The 18,517-nt window shown below is 39.0% G+C and overlaps 1 protein-coding gene across 1 annotated transcript; it reads right to left on the reverse strand.

Moving 5' to 3' along the window:
• Positions 1-1,888: 1,888 nt before the first annotated feature.
• hnrnpl (heterogeneous nuclear ribonucleoprotein L) lies at positions 1,889-16,705 on the reverse strand. The gene is made up of 14 exons (XM_069672293.1): positions 16,614-16,705; positions 15,997-16,115; positions 14,695-14,932; positions 13,739-13,826; positions 13,500-13,594; positions 13,321-13,393; positions 7,461-7,496; positions 7,131-7,199; positions 6,784-7,034; positions 5,246-5,367; positions 4,930-5,131; positions 4,782-4,839; positions 3,268-3,363; positions 1,889-3,139 (listed from the first exon to the last, which is right to left on the reverse strand). The coding sequence occupies exons 1-14, from the start codon at positions 16,695-16,697 to the stop codon at positions 3,081-3,083; spliced, it is 1,590 nt and encodes a 529-aa protein (XP_069528394.1). The 5' UTR covers positions 16,698-16,705; the 3' UTR covers positions 1,889-3,080.
• Between the last annotated feature and the right edge of the window lie 1,812 nt (positions 16,706-18,517).

The following is an 18,517-nucleotide window of genomic DNA, read 5'->3' on the forward strand; positions in this document are numbered from 1 at the left end:
GTGGAAGGAAGTAAAATGTCATAAGACACCGGAAACACCTACGCGACCGAGGCTCAAGGCGTTATGGGAGTTGTAGTTTTTCTCTGTCGCCCCTGTATTCTCGTTTTTTCTCTAGTATTGTGAATAACCAAGTAATATACGAATTACCAGGTTATAAATATGTACACAAATATGTTGTTTAATCAGTGATTTGGTTTTTAGTCAGTGATTCTGTAATTTTAGTTACAGTTATGAAAATGATCATAGTTATGAATGACAGGAGATGATATCCAAATATTCTGAGACAGCCTTTTTGTCTGCTTGAATTAAATTGTTGGAAGTGCAGAATTATATGGAAGCCCTATGCGGTCATGCATCATTACATTTTATTTACTCCGTTTTCCGTGATAACCAGTTTTTTTCTGGTTGTTTTCTCGAGATCTGGACTTATTTATTACGTTATCTTGAGATAACGCGGCATCACCATAACGTCAGATGATCATAACTCGTATCTTCAGGGTTGCTAAAGCACAAAACGAACATAGAAACAGGCTTAACTTACCTCAGTGTGGGCAGTGTAGTGTAGTGTAGTGTGACAGCAGCATGGCACATACTGGTCTGTAATCACAGTTACCAGCCTGTTCTTTTGTTTTCTAGATCGCCAGAAAACGATCCCGTTATAACGAGAAAACAAGCTTTGTTATCTCGAGATAATAGGCCAAATTAATCCAATATAATGGCAAAACCAGAAGAGTTGTTTTCCTGAGATAACGAGAAAACGGAATCGAGATCTTGAGAAAATGACGAGAAATAACTTGTCACAGGAAAACAGGGTAAACAAAATGTATGGATGCATGTCCACTAAGGGCTTCCGTACAATTAACATTATATTTATGTAATAGCTTAAGAGTGGCCGGAAAGTTGTGATTATTAAAATTTTCTTGTCAGCTAACACTGATTAAATGATACAACTGGTTTAGGAAGAACATTTTTACCTCATGTTCAGGAGGATTAGGCTGTGTTCTTTAAAGTTCTCACAGTAGACCAAAGGAAAGCTACACTCTCTGACAGACTTGATTAAAACAAAAAGGCTTGACTTGGTTAACTTCTGAGGGTCAGCAGCGTCATCTCATGGCCAGTGAAGTTTGTTTACAAGGCAGATAGATATGCTATATTCATGGAATAATGAAAGCATTAAAGTTATCTACATGGATTGAGGTTTGAATTGATAGTACAGTTTGAATATATAAAATATATTGAATATAAATAAAATATATGTAATGAAAGTCTGAAAACGTGGAATAAAAATGAAAATATATAAATAGAGATATGAGAATATAGAATCAAATCTATAATCCATACTTACGTCCTTGTCATCAAAGTGATTGGGCTAGCGTTTGGTTGTCTCTTCATATGTCTCTGACATGATAAATGTAATTTTACTTATGGATAAATATCATATTCATTGTAGCAAGTGGAGAAATAGTAAGCCCTCCTTTAACTGTTTTTTTAAGCAGTTTTGCTTGTGACTGAATGACTTTTATAATCTTTGTTTTGAATGATGGTCTTTGTTTTTGAACTTAATACCCCTTTTGTAGTTTGTATAACATCATATTCCTGATGTATAATCTATTACATACTTCAGAATATAGATTTTTTGTAAATTCTCCCCAAGGATATTTTATTTTATTTATTGAATTAGGACAGTGCACATTGATCAACCTATCAGCAATATGCTGGAATTAGCACAAGCTATTTTGCATGTTCCCTAATCTTAACAAAAAAAAAAGTGTTTGGTTGTCTCTATAAATATGTGTAATATGCATGTCTGTAGATATTAATATTACACATCGGGAAAATATACCATTAGTGTAGTGATGTCAAATTTCATTCAGTTTTCTCAGGCTTTATTCCATATATACAACCTTTTATTCCATGTATTGAAACTTTTATTCCATTTATACTGAAGAATTTATTCCATATATTCAAATGTTCATTCTATATATTCAACCTTTAATTCCATATATTCAAGCGGTTATCCCTTATAGTGATACTTTCCTTCCATATAGTTAATGTCTCTATCTATCCATGGAGAGTTAGGTCAGCAGGTACACGTACTTCATCTCCAGTGGTGTATTCTGGTTGTAATAAAGGAATGAGGTGTCTGAGTACATGTAATTACAGGGGCTACATATGCAGAGGCTTCAGTCTGATCCAAGCTTCGTCTGCTCCTAATGCAGCCAAGTGCAACTTTAAGAAAACTGAGAAGTTACCGCTACTGCCAGAGTAATGTTCACTAAAAACTGTCAACTTAACATTGAAAAATAACCATCTTCGGGGCGCTGGTTTGGCTCAACTGGTAGAGCAGGCACCCCATATACAGAGGCTACAGATCTCGACGCATTGTGATCGCAGGCTATACTCCTGATCTGCCGATCATTTCGTGCATGTCTTCCCCCACACACTCCTCCCCACATTTCCTGTCTCACCTCAGCTGTCCTATCAACTAAAAAGCCAAAAAATAATCTGAATAATAATTAAATAAATGAATAAAATAACATTCTTCTTCACGAATACCATCCTTTGACCTTTATAGTGATAATCTTCTTTAGCCTGGACAACAACACAACCACTTCAGAGCAAGCACAGAGGTGTCAATTTGACTCTTTCATCCAGAGAACTACAGCTGCTTCTCTTTGTAGGAACTTGCCAATAAATGTATTCTTTATTTTTCAATGAATGAACATGGATGTTTCCTTGTTAGGAGTGAAGAAACAAACCATCTCTGAACATGTGAACCCTGCTTACATTAGTAGTGACATTACAGTTACTGCTCACTTGATTTAAGAAACAAACACCGAGGTCCACGTTGACATGTCATAATCAAATCTAGTGTTGTGAACATAAAATAAAAACATCTGATTGAGAACATGGTAAAAGTTATAAATCATACAAAGTCATAGTTATGTAACATATTCTTAACAGCATTAATCCTAGTTTCTGTCAATACTGATTGAATGTCTTAATGTACTGTGACAACATAGCTACAGTATTTTCTATGCAAAGACACTAAATTTTACAAATAGTTTGAGAGGAGAGTTTCAGTTGGCATGGTGTGTGGTTGAGAAACACAGCTTCAGTGTGTACGGGTAAGGCCCACCTGAAGGAGAATAGAGAAGAGGAAAATATGTGCATTTTATAGATACAGCTAAAAGACAGTTTGTAAGCTTAAAATGTACAATTTATCTATTTAATAAAGTGAACAAAATCAGAGAAATGAGAACTTACTGGGGTTTTTCATCTGGTAATGGTTCATCAAAGCTAGAGCCTCCATGGCATCATTGATGGACTCCCACTCCAGAAGGCCTGAGGAACTTCGCTCACCTTGAGTACCACACATGATCAATGATTACATTACTATATTACAAATCATACTTTGACAAAGGGACATTGTTGTAGTTTAAAACCTGAGCTCTAAATGGTCTAAAAAACAAAAACTTGGAGATGCTTCAGTAAATTTCTTCAGCCAGCAGCTTAATGACAGGCTGTAATGGCTGCGATGTAATCTTTGGGTCATTCGCCCGATCTAAGTTCTTTCCCTGAAAGTGCTTGTTTTTTCCACTGACAGGCTCATTTTGTTGTTCTAACTGTGCGTTCACACCGAATGCAAATAGACGCGAATCTGCGATGATATTCCATACAAAGTTAAGGCAATGACGCGAGTAGACACGAATTGACACAAATTCGCGTCACACCATACACGCGGTCCGGCGCAAATTTGTGTCAAGTGGTGTAGTGAAAGCTGATCAACCTTGAGATTCTCCTGATGCCATTGGTAACCATGGAGACAAGCCCCGCTTCCACTCCTCCACTCCGGAAGCGAAGGCCGAATATTCGGCTGTTAATTAAATGCAAATTTTGATCCGGCGGTCAAACTCGAGCGAGTAACGCAAGGCGAATATTTGCTTCGCGTTCGGTGTGAACGCACATTAAGTGTCTAACTGCATCACAGAGAAGATCCATACAGAGATGAGCTTTATGTTAAACTAAGATGCTTTTTTTAAACAATAATAACAACAACGCTGCCAACAGTCTCCACTGGCAAAAACCTTATTTTACCCTCAGTGTGAGGAGAATCTACACAGGAGTTTCTGGTCTTAAGCTGCCTTGATCAGTTAGTCTGTTTGTGTAATTGTCTTACTTCAGTGTTTTAAACATTTACTGACAATATCTGACAGTAACTGTGTAACACAAAAAACAGGAGTGCAGGCAGCGTTTCAAGGCACCTCACGGAACAAATGATCACATTTATAGTATTTTTCAACTAAACACTGCAGACATTTGAGTCCTAGATTGAGTGTAGTTGAGCAAGCTCCCTGCACTCTGCCAGATGACACACTTTACGTAGTCTGTCGGAGGTTTTCCTGGGCCCATTGGAGAAGCGGATAACATCCTCCAAAGGCACAGAGCGAATTTGCATTTTTTTTTACCTTCCATAATGGCATTAGCTCCCTGAGGTTTAAAAATTGGCAAACTGGCCCTTTAAGCAGACGTACTTTGATCGAGCGTGTTGTCCAAAAAGGTACCAACATTACAGCCCATCCCAGGCTGCTAACTGAATCAATCTAGTGAAAAAATTCCCAAACGTTTCTGTGGAAATGTATCACATAAACCCCAAACTAAGAAGAAATAGGGCACCGGTTTAAAAATAGAATTGCCCTTTAATGCAGTGAACTAAACAGAGATGTGAATAGGTTTCAGATCATTATTAATACTATACCAGGCTATAACTCATTACTCACTCTTTCCAGTGAAAAGTTTCACACTTGCAGGGTTCTTTATTCCCAGTTCATCACAGACCTAGAAGGAAAAGGGGAGCGGTTTCAGCATTTGAGGTGGTGCTCCCTGATGAACCTATGCTTCAGATAGAAACCTGGTGGCTTTTCTCACCTGGTTAAAAATCTCTACAGAGATGTCGGGCTGTGCGTTGAAGAAGTGAAGGACGTTGCTGGGGTGCTGGATTCTGTTCTTGGCTGCCTGCTCTGGGGAGGTGAAGCGGTTGTTGCGGGATCCGTGGAAATCTTTGAAGCTGCTGGTGTTGTCCTCTAACTGATAGCACTGTCCTGGCACAATAGCCTGCTGCTTGGACACACTGACAAGGAAAGAGACAAAGTCTTAGTTTTGAATTCCTAATTCTGCACTCTGCAACATTTTCCTAAAGAAAACTATGCTAATGCTTTTTAATAGCTTGGAAAGCTGCTCTTACCACACATTGAGCTTCTGTCCAAAAAGGAAGTTGTTGTTGAGGTGAGTGATCGCCCTGTCCACAGAGTAACAGTCTCCCATCTCCACCATCGCTGCTCCAGGCTTACTCTTCATGAACTTAATCTGAAGGAGGAAACAACCAGATTATTCACACAAAAACAAGAGCAAGAAACTTACAACTGACCCTTCTTTCCCGCTCCCCTTGGTTACTGTTGCTACGCCTGTTAAGCTTCACACAGGCATGTAAATATTATAGTTTTCAACAAGCAACTTTCTGGAAAATAGTTCCCAAATATCAGAGAGAAGTCGACAGAAAGGATGACAATACACATTTGAAAGCTACATCCTGAATATAATCCGTCAGCGGAGTGTTGAGAATGAAGGGGAGTTAAACATCAAGTCAAAAGCTCACCGGTCCCAATGAAGCATTGGGCACCTCACGACAATTCATGTTAAGGACAATCATATACAGGAACAACAATGTTCTTGCACCACAGGGTAAGTCCATATATTGTTATATCTAAGCTAATGTTTAGTTATGACTCCCTGTAACTGTCATAATCTAATATGTTTTAGCCCATTGCTAGCAAAACTAAATGATCCCACTTTTTCATTTTGTTTGAAGCACGTCAGGATATTGCTCGCATATCGTGATGGCCTGATCCAAACACTCCTAAAGGCACAACAGGAAAGTTTGCCACAACAATGGCACAAACCAAGGGGTGGTAAAATAAAGGCTGTGCCGATATCATCGGTGGTGGTAGGGAAGGCCAGACAGGATCGCAGGCAGAGACCAGTTGACCGTCTTCCACAGTTTTTAACCCATGTCCGACATCTCTCCTCTCGAGTTTTTGGCTTCAGAAAAGCTAAAAATATGAACCCCCCTCTGAACTTTGAGGATATCTGCTGTCAGACTTGCAGATTCCATATGCACACCGTTTCAGCATTTCTCCTTGTTCTGAAAGCTTGACAGGCCACCCACGCCTAGATACGGTTGTTAACATAGGATTGGACAGTGGCCGTTTTAGGGAGGGGCTTAGCGAAGGGTCAATTATTCTCTTGGACTGATCCCAACTCTGAACATTGTCAGAGGAATCTGGTTTAGCTATTCAAGATAACGGCAACTCAGCTCACAGCACCACCTGACTTCATGCGTTGGCTGAAAAGCGTTGGAGATGCATACTCTGCATACTCATACTGTTTTATTATGTGAAATCACTTTATTCATTGTTGTTGATGGTTTTAATCAACAGTGAACACTGAATGATCTTTTTGAGACTTGGTTTATGGAGTTGAGATGCTGCTGCTCCTGTATTGCTCTGTGGACAATGACACATTTGAAAAACAGGAGAGCAGATTTGACATTGGATTTGAGATTGGAAGAAAAAGTTCTTCTTGACTGATGATTAGAATCGTAATTTTAGTAGGTAGCTTTATTGTATTAATAATATTTCGTATGGAATGATAAAAATAGTGAAAAATTGCATTCACAGATTTTCTAACAGACGGATCATATTTCGTTTGCATCAGTTCACTCACCCTCTCTACGTTTCCGTAGAGGCAGAAGATGTTGAACACCTTGTCAGCGTTGATCTTCGCAGGCTCAAGGCCATAAACCATTAGAACCGGTGAGTCAGCGTGAGGCCCATACTCAGGGGGTGGTGGTCCGTATCCAGGGCCATAGCGTTGGCTACCACGACCACGCCCACCCATACCTGGCCCCATGCGGTGGGGAGGGGGAGGACCGTAGCTGTCGTCATTGTAGCCATGATAACCTCCTTGTGGGCCACCTTAATAAGAGGAAAAAGCTTTCAAGGTTCTGGTACAGTGGAGGATTATGATACTTTCTTCGTAACATCAGTCATATTTCTTTATCAGGTATTTACCATAGTCTGGTGGGTGGTCTCCCAGAAGAGCAGGCTGCCTCTGGCGTTTGTTGGGGTTGGCATTGGGATCTAAAATGGTAAAATGAGAGTTGCCTATAAAGCTGCTTCCATGCTAAAGGTCTCGAACAGGACACTTACATGGGCTTCTACATGCTAAGGAACGAGCTTGTGATTGGCATGCAACAGAGGGGCCTGACATCTTAAGTGTTAAAAAACTCTCTGCAAGCTCTGTTTTGTTAATTGTGACATAATGGAGATTTTAAACAGTGATATCAAACATGTTGTAAAACACCTCCTTTATCAGCCATCCTAGTACAAACACACACACACCTTGTGAATTGTTCCAATTGCCTTCCCCATCAGCATCTGTGCAGGTACACATATACACATGTCAAATCCAAATAACATTAAAAAATGTCTCAATGTATAAACACATTACTTTACATCCTGGACAAATATATTGAAATTAAACATTCAAGGAGATCAAAGAGAAATTAGGCATCAGTGTTATAAGCAGCAACTGCAGTTTAACATGTTTTATTGAAAACTATGAGAACTATACAGTTATTACAAACCAGGGGAAGACAGAGAGTAACATCAGAGGTGTATGAACATCAGGCATCTGACTAGAGTACATTGTGAGAGGACTAATTTCAACTCAATTGTAGACCAGCTTAAATTCATTGACAAAGAAGTAAGTACTGACATACTCCATGGTCCATTGCACAAACCCAGAGGTGATGCAGTTTGCTTTAGCACATCCACAACCTAGTCTAGGAACTTATTATGAAGACAGCTTTTACTGTTCTCATTTTTTACAATAACCAACTGTATTAGCTCACACTGTGTACATACTGTATTGTAGACTTTAATTACTGTTAAATAAAGTACAGATAGAAAATAAAACTAGATTTCAACCAGATCTAAGAACCCCCCTGTGAATTTTCTTTTTTTGTCTCAGAATAATATAATAATAATAATAATAATAATTAATAATAATTAATAATAATTATTATCTTTCTTGTGATCATCAACTTCTCAGTTTGCACTAATTCGGGAGCAGGTAGCCCTGCTAAGAAACGTGACAGTGGCCTGTCAGCAAAGTATCCCCCAAACCCAAACTTATGTCCACGTTTCAGTTACAATAAGCTCATTATTAAAAACATATTTTGCATCTTTCATATTAAATAGATTTATATCAAAATAGTACCTTGACTGCAACCAAAACATTTATCTGTCAGAATATTTATGATATGCATAGAGACTGCAGGTACACAGAGTGATATAAAAGCTGGAAGATTGTGTATTAAACACCATGGACAGTGCAATGAACCGCACTCAGAGACTGTAAAAGGTGGATGTAGCCTCCGGGTCTGGAAGGAGAAGCTAATGTGGAAACTTGCATCTTTTTGAATTGCCAGCAGGTAAAAGTCTGACTTTATTTACCTAAATTAACATTTTCCTAATGAGTTTATGTTCTCAATCTCTAGTTTCAAGACTTCTTCAACACAGCACGATGTTCGGTTTATAAATGTTGGTCCCATTTACAGTAAAATAGTTGATAAAACAGGGTTGCTTTGTGATTGACAAGTTGCTATGCCTTGTTCTGTGTTCAGTTGTATTTGAAGACACTCAGGTCACAGTTACCATGAGGTAATGGATGCATCTTTCCTACCAAGCTAACACAAGAATTAGTGAATAACTTAGCATCATCCCCCTAAGCCCAAGTGGCCACTTCAGGCTCCATAAAAACAAGATGGCATCGGGCAAAATGCAAAACTCATAACATTATTCAACAAACCAATGGTTGATGATTATATTATCTATGATTGCACTGTAACAGAAAATTAGTGGCTGATTATTATGTGATTGAATTGGAGATTGCTTAATGAATGTTGCACTAAAGACGTGTAAATAGGAGAAACATAGGTACTTTAATTACTAGCGACACTTTCACAACCCATTCTGCATAGAATTTTGCATTATATAAATACGATCTGAATGTAAAAAATATGATTTTTCTCTTCAACACTACAAATAACAGAAATAAATCCTTCCTCTTAGTTTCAATGCAACCTTACTCAAGCGACACACTGCACGCCTGAGTCCCACATAAATTAGACAAGCCACCTATTCTCTACATGTTTGAATCTGTGGCAGGGCTGCTCTCATGGGCTGGGGCTGCTCTTACCTGTTTTCATGCACGCCTACATGAAAAGCAAGAGGTGCCACAACCAATATGCACTGCTCAGGCGTGCAGTGTGGACCAGGTGTTACTTTCATACTATTAACCTCACAGTCACCCCCAAATTAACCAGCTAATCTTAGAGTAGCTGACTAGCTGGCCAGATGTTTATATGCCGAGTGTGAATGCATGGCAACAAGTAAATATGTTTTCGCAATGACTGAATCCAAGTTCAACGCTCCCCTGAAAGTGGTTGTGTTTTCCCTAAATATAAGTATATAACAGCTTGCTTGGTAACCAACGTATTGAAACCATCGACATATTGACGGCTTTAAATAGCTAATGAGAATATTTAAACGGTTAATTTTGAATAGAAGGATTCAAAGCCACTCTCTATAGAAGTTGCTTGTGATATGTGTGCGGTATGTTGTTGTGTATGTGAACTGTATATGCACTGATGCCTTTACACAAATGAAGTTCCTAACAGATAAATAAATTGAATTAAATTGAATTTGTTTGTAACATTGTTGAGGTCTGTAGTTTGCTGGTGTTACTTTGGGCCAATAAAATATTACAGCATAATAGCTCAATAATTTAAGACAACAACAGTCATGTTGTTTTTAGTTTCACAACCATCATGTCAGATTATTCATTCATTTCTTTCAAGTACTTACAGCACCACACACGGAGCATGGGACACAGTGGGCAGGTAGGGGGCAGTCTTCAGCAACGATGCTACCCGCCAACCTCTTGACTCCAGCCTCAACTCATTCTCCCTCTTCAGTCTTTTCTTCCTTCTTTCCTTCTTTGAATCCCCACCACCAGAGAGAAAAGTACATCCACACATCCATGTTCGGTTTTTGACTTGCTGCTGGTTTGTTTTGAAAGTTGGTATAAGAGGCTCATTTCCAGCTTACCGTGCTCTGACCACAAAGCAGGACATTTGCCCCGTTTGAGAGTGGGCTGTCTGTCCACAGACACACTGAGCCAAACCTGCATCACACGGGAGGCGTTAGAGGCGTCACTATGGGCCAGTGCAAAAAAAAAAGGTAAAAATGAAACAACACAAGAACAGCACAGAGAGGAGGAGGGAAATGGGAAGAAGGTACAGGGAAAATACAGAACACCAGTCCATAAATGTAGAAAGCTTTAGAAAAAAGGATTTTAATCTGCCTCTGTGCTTGTATGCTTGATAGGTGTTTGATGCTTGTGTCTTCATAGGCCCCCCCATGGATTTTCTTCTCATGTAAAAATGGACGCTCACATGATGCTTGCTTATTTGGTTTATGGCCACTTGCAAAGTGAAAAGGCATCTAGTGCTTGACAATAAGTCATCTGGAATATCTGCGTGACGATGTGCTGTCATGGCGGTTCAGCTGTGTGTTGCCGTGGATGTTCAGCTCGTTGTGTTTTCATGGCCTCGTTTTTGTTTACTGCCCCAGTATGTGGTATCGTCTGTTCCCTGGCCGGGCTGAGTGTGTCTGAAAACTCCTCTGTTCCTCCCTGTGGTTGTGTTATGGCAGGCACATCCCAAGGGCTAGGTGTGGCCGCAACGACCACACATCTGATTCCCGCCCTCATCATCAATGTGTTGTGTCTCCTCGGGGCTCTGCAGATGAGATGTGCTGTACTTGGTGGTAGATGCTTCTATCAATGTATCAACGTCAGTCTGTGGCGGATATGCGAGGTGTCTGTTCGAGTGGCCTTGGAGTATTTCTGTCCCTCAAAACTGAAATGGCAGCTACTGTGCTCCACCAAAAGTAAAATGAGTCCCATGTCAGGTGGTGGAGAGAGAGAGAGGTGATGATGGACTTGGAATAAGGAAGTACTGAGTTGAGGTTGTGTTCCAGTGTTTTTGCCCCACTGTGTCCGATGTGTGCCACAGAGCAGATTACAATAGCTGTGGCTGTGGTTGCTGTTATATTGTAGCTGTAGAAGCCACTGTGTCTGCTTAGAGGTTGAGGTGAGCCTGTATGAGTTTGCACAGTGAGGACACAAGGAGTACCTCTGGATCGTAAGGCAGCACAAACTTAAGAGTATCAAGCAAGATGTAGACACCTGTATGAAATGTACATGTTGTGCTCCTGGTCGTGTACAAGAGAAACAACTACATCATTTACAGTTTATGGCTAAAAAAATAAAAAATGTCCTCCATAAGTATACACAAAAGTCAAGTATTCGTCTGTATTCAAGTTTAAAATCACAGCAATAGTCTGTTGCTGAACACAAAGAATCAAAGCAAAATATGTAATAATAAGCACTGCAGGTCGTCTTCTCCATGAGGCTATTACTATTTATTTAGTGATGTAATCCCTGTTTCTGAAAACCTCTGTTAGCATTATGTGGTTCATCAGTGAGTCTTATTTGTCACTCCAAATACTGACATGAAAGATCAAAACTGTAAATGACTCTAGAAGTGTTTTTGTAATTTATGTTTTACATTAAAGGTCCCATGAAATGCAGAATGTCTGCGTCCTGGAACTGTTGTTCCACCATCAAAAAACGTACACCATAATTTAACTAAAGTGCCACCTTTACATTCTTTGGTACAACTGTGCAAAAAAACAATCTTGATACTAGATCAAGTTTCTACCTATATAATTTAACAAAGTAGAATTTATGTAATTGGACGTCTTTAAGGCATCAGAGAAACTAGCTGAGCTAAGTAAGCTGCAGCTCAGTTTGCAGCCCCTGCCACACCACAAATGGGCTTTGGAGCGATACGTTATTAATGTGAATCGGTTTTACTGGTGATTTACTCCGGTTTTAATCACTGTGTGTTTATTTTGGACAGGAGGTGACCTCTGAGGACATTCAGCCTCCTGTAACAACCTTGTGAACTAAATCCTGAAGCAATCCTCACCTAAAGACTGAGACATGTTGTTAGCAGCAGCTCGGCTCACAGCCCCTCCTTTACGTCTTTTTTAATTTCAGAAATAATACATCCTTAAAAATGTGTGATAGACAACCTCAGTGGATGTCGATAAAGTACATTCTAATGTTTTACTAGCAACCTGTTTTTTAGGCCTCTGTTATTTTTAGGAAACTCCTCATACCTGCAGAAATAATAAATGTTATAATAAATATTGATACTGATCGATCGATTGATTGATTGATTGATTGATTGATTGATTGATTGATTGTAAAAATTAAATTACAAAAACAAATATTTTGCAAGATCACCTGCCCTTCCATTAAGCGTGATTTTTTTTTAATAGCTCACCATAAACTTGCGGTGTATGCAAAATCATCAATCAAATAATTTTTTTTAGCACATACTGAGATTATCCAATATCAGCAGCTACTGTCTCTTTTGAGAATTAAACACCCAACAACACAGCTGTGACTGACGGTGTTTATTCTAATGATTAAGCTCCTCCTACCAAAAAAACAGCCCCCCCCCCCCATCCATTGTAAAGTCCAACAATTCAAAAGTACTTGTACAGTCCATTCAAAGCCTCAGACAGTTTTAGGACCACAGGTGTCGTTTCATGGGACCTTTAACCTCCAGTGTGCCTAGTGGTCACAATAACTGGCTCGTGCATAGTCTAATTTAAGCTTTAATAAAATCTCCACTATGTGTGCAAGAATGCGAACAGGTGTCATAGTCTCTGTGTGTTCACTAGACTAGAGTAAGCGGGGATGTGAGGCTGTGCAGCTGTGACATGCTCTACGGGGAATGTGAACCTATGTGAGGTATGATGCTCCTGTATGTGCTTCTGTGACGGGTGCAGTGGGCGTTTCACATGCATGAGCCTGTAATTAAGGTCGGCTGCCCTTGAGGTTGCTCCTCATGCCCTTACTTTGAGCCTGCTGTGTGCCGAGAAAATGCATGAAGATTGTGAAGGCATCGCAGGACTACTGCCTCTGAGCAGCATGGTGAACATTCATGTGTGATCAAAGGCAATACCCCCGGAGGCAGAGAACCCTGAACATCCCATACAGTGGCATGAGAGGAAGAGAGGAAGAAAAAGGGGGAAGGAAGGATCGGGGGCTGCAGGTTACCTTGTCCACTGAGGTTAGGGTTTGTGTAGTCCCACGTGTCCTGGTCATTCTTGAAGACATTAAGGCGTGCTGGCTGTGGAGGGGATTGAATTGCAGAAATCAAAACTAGTTTCCCCCCATTAAGTTCCAATTTTCAATAAACAGGTACATAGCTTGATAAGATCCAGTCATACACTTACCTTGGCATATTCAATCTTAAGCGTGCAGCAACCAGAATAGATATCTGCCCCATTCAGAGAGGCTTTGGCCCTCTGGGCACTCTGGACTGAATCAAATGTAGCAGCAATGAGTTAAGGTGAGGTCTAATTATCCCGATATCGCTCAACTATAAATAAACATTAAAATATCACACTATAAGTCTATGCAATTGTAAAGGTACATCACCAAAGAGAAAGTAGTCAAAAAATATTGAAAGGATATTCGACCATGGCCTGAACCCCATTCTTTCTGAAGATGACGATCCTCTGTACAGGACCACAGTTGTTACAAATGGTGTAGAGCACATCCTGCAGAGGCACACAGAGATGTTCATAACGATCTGATATTGTAAGCATATTTAATGAGAAAGCACACGTCATTTTAAAAAATATCACACATGACCAAACACAAATATATACTGCTTTACTGAGTGTTACCCCAATTAAAATGTCTAGCTCTTTAATTTTGGAATAAGAAGAATTGACACTCCATTGAACTTCAACTTTCAACTGCAATTGTCCAATCATAGCTCCATATGGTGACTTTTTCATGAGCCTTTCTAAAGCAAAAATCAGAAGAACAGAAGTGGAAGGAATTGATAAAATAATTGACAAAAATTGCTTCCAAAACCGAGCAAGCACATCATTAACTAGAAGTTACTACATTCATTTGTTGCGTTACAATACTACTTCATAAAAGCCCTGTTTAGAAGTCACACACCCATTGCGTTAGTATTTTTTTCAGCAGCCGGAGTTGAATGGGATCAAAGTTTAACAATAGAAGCTCTGTACTAATTGGATTTGGGGAAGTTTCAATCCATTATCTCATTAGCTTAGATCAAATAACTGATCGTACACTTAAACAAATCCTGTTAGTCATAAAAAATATCTCCTCAATGCCACACAAGAACAGAAATGTTACTTCACTGTCGTGTCTTCAGCATAGATCAGGCTTGTTTTGAGCCAGGGACATGCAGCTTTACACTAGCTGTGTAAAGTATGTATATGAATAGATGCATATTATTTGCATGCTAAAGCCATGCTGAAGATTAGGCCTGTAGGCTTCAGTATTTATGGAGAAAGCACCATTTAACATAAAACTGTACTAATTGTTATGTATCTTCTTCAAAACACTACTTCATCACAGCATGCAAGGGAAATGTAACAGTTACGTTACCGTGGTGATGGGATAGATGGGGTTTATAATCGTGAGCAGCAGCACATTGTTGACACTCCGGGTGTCGTCAGAGTCTCCTGGCCGGGAGATCTTCTGGCTGGTGGAATAATTAATGAAGGCCGGGTGGCCTGCGATGTAAACCTGGTTCTCTGCCGCATAATTTACAGCATTACAGGAGCCGTTCATGTCCTCGTACTCCACCAGGGCCTGGCGCTTCTTGGGCATCATTACCACATAACTGTAAATGAATATTTCAAGCAGATAATGTTTCATTCATTAAGAGCCAAATGAATATTTAAAAAGTTGCTTTTAAGCTAGCCTTAAACAAGCTTTTTATACTCGCATCCATTGAGTGAAAGAAGTGGACAAAGCCTCTTGGTTTGAAAAGTAAAGCAAAAGTGAGAAGCAATGAACCTGCACTCTTCCTAATGGCCAGTAGAGGGCAACACGAAATGCTTAAAAATAGCTTTTCTAATGAGTTTAAGGTAATAATCAGTGGTTCATTTTGATGTTCATTTCGTAAATAATTGTCCCATTTAGAGTTAAATATACAATAAAGCAGGGTTTCTTGTGATTTACTAGTCATAGGATTAGGACCTTGTTTAAGGTGTGACTTTAAATATGGACCTTGTTATGGTGATGTTGTATAAAATAAAAGTGCAGCTGTGTAGCACGGATGTCATTTATAACCACTACACATTTCTGACAAAATCACAAACTTGAGTCCACAAACAAATGGCTGACATCATGGTTATTATGTCCACTTCTTATACATCTATACATTTTACATACATGGAGTCTGATATTGGCCTATCACAGATATATATTATATTAAAGTATATAACTATACTTTAATATAATATATAATATTGAAGAGTTAACTGCCGCTCAACAGAGTTTGATACAAGATAGTATATACTACATGTCCTGTACATATACACACACACACACACACACACAGTCATTAGCTCTGTATAACACAGCGTGAATAAGTGGGCAACTAGTAGCTGGTGTAAAATCAATATATCAGGCCGGGATAGTTTCCAAAGAATTTGGAGAATGGAAGACTAAAGCAATACTCTTTCTCTACAGGATTTATGAAGTCTTTAAATGCTTTCTGACATAACAGTTTAATAAGATGACAGTGTGTCAATACAGTGTTCCCTGCGAGTGCCTTTCTGAGGTTCGTTTGAATGGCCACACATCTAAACCCACAAAACCTGTAGGATGAGAATCACATCACTGCCAAAAACAAACAGTGAATACAGTGAGCATATTTAGATTTAGGAGCTCTGTATTTACCTAATAGCCCCAAACTCCTGCAGGGCCTCCACCAGGTCTGCCTCCATGATACCGTCCACCAGGCCCCTGATGTGCACCACCGGGGAGGGCAGCGGTTTATGGGGGTCATCGTAGCTCTCCTGAAACACACAGCAGGATGCTTGGATTGTCATAAAACGGGGTAAAGGGGATGGAGCAGCAGACCGTTAAGGTTACAAATGAGAAAACATCAGCGTCATAGTTAAATTAGTTACTGAATAAATAACGTTAACGGTTACTGAAATTGAGATTTGCGTCAGTAACGGTACTGACGTTCAAGTGAACGTTAAACGCTGCCCTGAAAATAAACGACCAGTTATATGCTAGGCTGTTTCGTTTACAATGAACTTCAACATATTTTCTATCGACACTCAAAAAAGGAAGTTATAAATACTTTAATGGTAATTTAAAGAAAACAACAGAAAGCCGGTGGCCGATTAAACGTTGCTCTAGCTAAACCCATAACGTTAACCGAACTGGCGTTAATGTGAATCGGTTTGCTTCGGATAGCTATTTAGCTTCTGCTCTCAGAGAAAGGAAATGCAATATATTTTGGCACCGTAAAACACCAAATTTCCCGGCTGAAAGGTAACCCTCACCGTTGTCATTCCTCCGTCCTCGGTTTTCTGTCTTTTCGTTGCTCTGCCGCCTTCTCCGTAGTATCGGCCCGCAGCAGCAGCCATGTTGTCCTGTCCCCTGTGCCGGGCTACTGCTGCATTCAGGGTGTATGGGAAAAAGTAAAAACTATATTTATAAGGGCGAACGCAACAACCTAATTTTTCATTGTCGATAGCTAGCTGCTTTTAACTTAAAATCTTTGATTTATATACATTTGGATTTACTCTTTCTACAGACTCCTGATGTTCATTAAAACGCAATTTGTTTTGCAGTTGGGACACAGATTCAAGTAATAAATTCTCGAGACATGAATACGTCTCTTCCACCGGCAAACAAACTCAGTTAACAATGAATAACTTCACTTGAACTGCAAAACAATAAACTTTGATTTGTATTCTTAAAACGCCATCTGGCAACCATAATTCAGAGCAGGGAATAGAGTGCTCAATTGTTTTATTATTTTCCATCATGTTAGTGAATGCAGCAGCAAAGCGTCAAATGCTAGACAACTCACTATTGGTCAATTTATCCTGTTAATCATTAATATTATCCTGTCCTCCAAGAGAGAAAGCGGGGTTAATCCATGGGTTAAAGATTTTGAACAATCCATGCATGCACCATGCTAACGTGTAAAACACCTTTCACTCCTCCTCCTGACGCTGCTTCTTTAACTTCACTTTATTGGTTTATTGTTAAAAAACTACCCCAAAATTTCACTGTCACTGTATTTTAGTCAACACTTAACTTTTGTCTTTGTTTTTTCATAAACTATTTTGGGACAAAAAAAATCAACAAACTAGGTAGGTTTTTGTTGTAAATTATATTTTGTAATTAGTATTTTCATCATCAAAAAAAATATTTAAAAAGAGAAGGGTAATAGCTTTGATTTTGTTTACTTTTCAGGTGCTATCCAAAGAGATGTGGTAGCTAGCATAGAAGTCTTATCAAGAGGTCATGTATGTGTGGTTGTCACACTTTTACACTGCTTTAGATAGAATTAAAACACTGTTAAATCTTATCATTCTAGATCTCATTACAGAACATAATTCAAATAGTCATGGTTCAAATTCATGGTTTAAGCAGATACACAAAGAGATTATGGTCCCTCTCTTCCTGTTTTTAATTATAATGCCATTGAGAACTTAAGGCACAGTCAAACCCTTGATGGGGTTGTCTGTAAAGAGGAGTGTATTGATTGTTAATATTTTTTTTATTAAAATAAGGTATAAGAGTGAGAGGTTCACCCATTTTAACCACCCTTAATGTAGTAATGACTATTGTAAGATCTGTCATAATAATTCAATTCAATTCATAATTCAATTCAATTTTATTTATTTTTTTATGTTGTAACTAGTGTGACCTTTGCATAGCACTACCTTCTTCTATAGGGCCTTAACCATTTGACCGGCAGTGCAGCATCTTCTGCACTGATATGGAAGTAATGGGTGGGTGATTGATCCAAAGGAGACACAGTCAGTTAAAATTTCAATGTAATTATAACAACTTAAAATAAATTACAATATATTTGTCTTCATATCAGATCAAATACATTAAATTACAAAGACATTAAATTACACCATTGATAAATAAACAGATACAGTTTAGGAGTGAATGAATCATCACTTTTAAACAGTCACACTCACCGGCAGATACTAGGTACATTTTGTTTTCATTTCATTATTCTACCATTACAAATTTATTGCAGAGTAATTATCAGTCAATTATACATTTCAATATGGGGCCCATGTAGTGCATTTCTAATAAGTACTATTTTAAATACTTGTAGTGAGATCAAATTCAGTAGGTGCATTACATTAAATTTAACAATGCTCATCAGAGAAGCACGATTTATCTGTGAGCTGTTACAGCAGCTTACCTCCCAAAC

This window comes from Semicossyphus pulcher, unplaced genomic scaffold (genome assembly GCF_022749685.1).
Source record: "Semicossyphus pulcher isolate SPU_LCO1_2020_fin unplaced genomic scaffold, fSemPul1.0.p SCAF_10, whole genome shotgun sequence".
NCBI classification, from domain to species: Eukaryota; Metazoa; Chordata; class Actinopteri; order Labriformes; family Labridae; genus Semicossyphus; species Semicossyphus pulcher.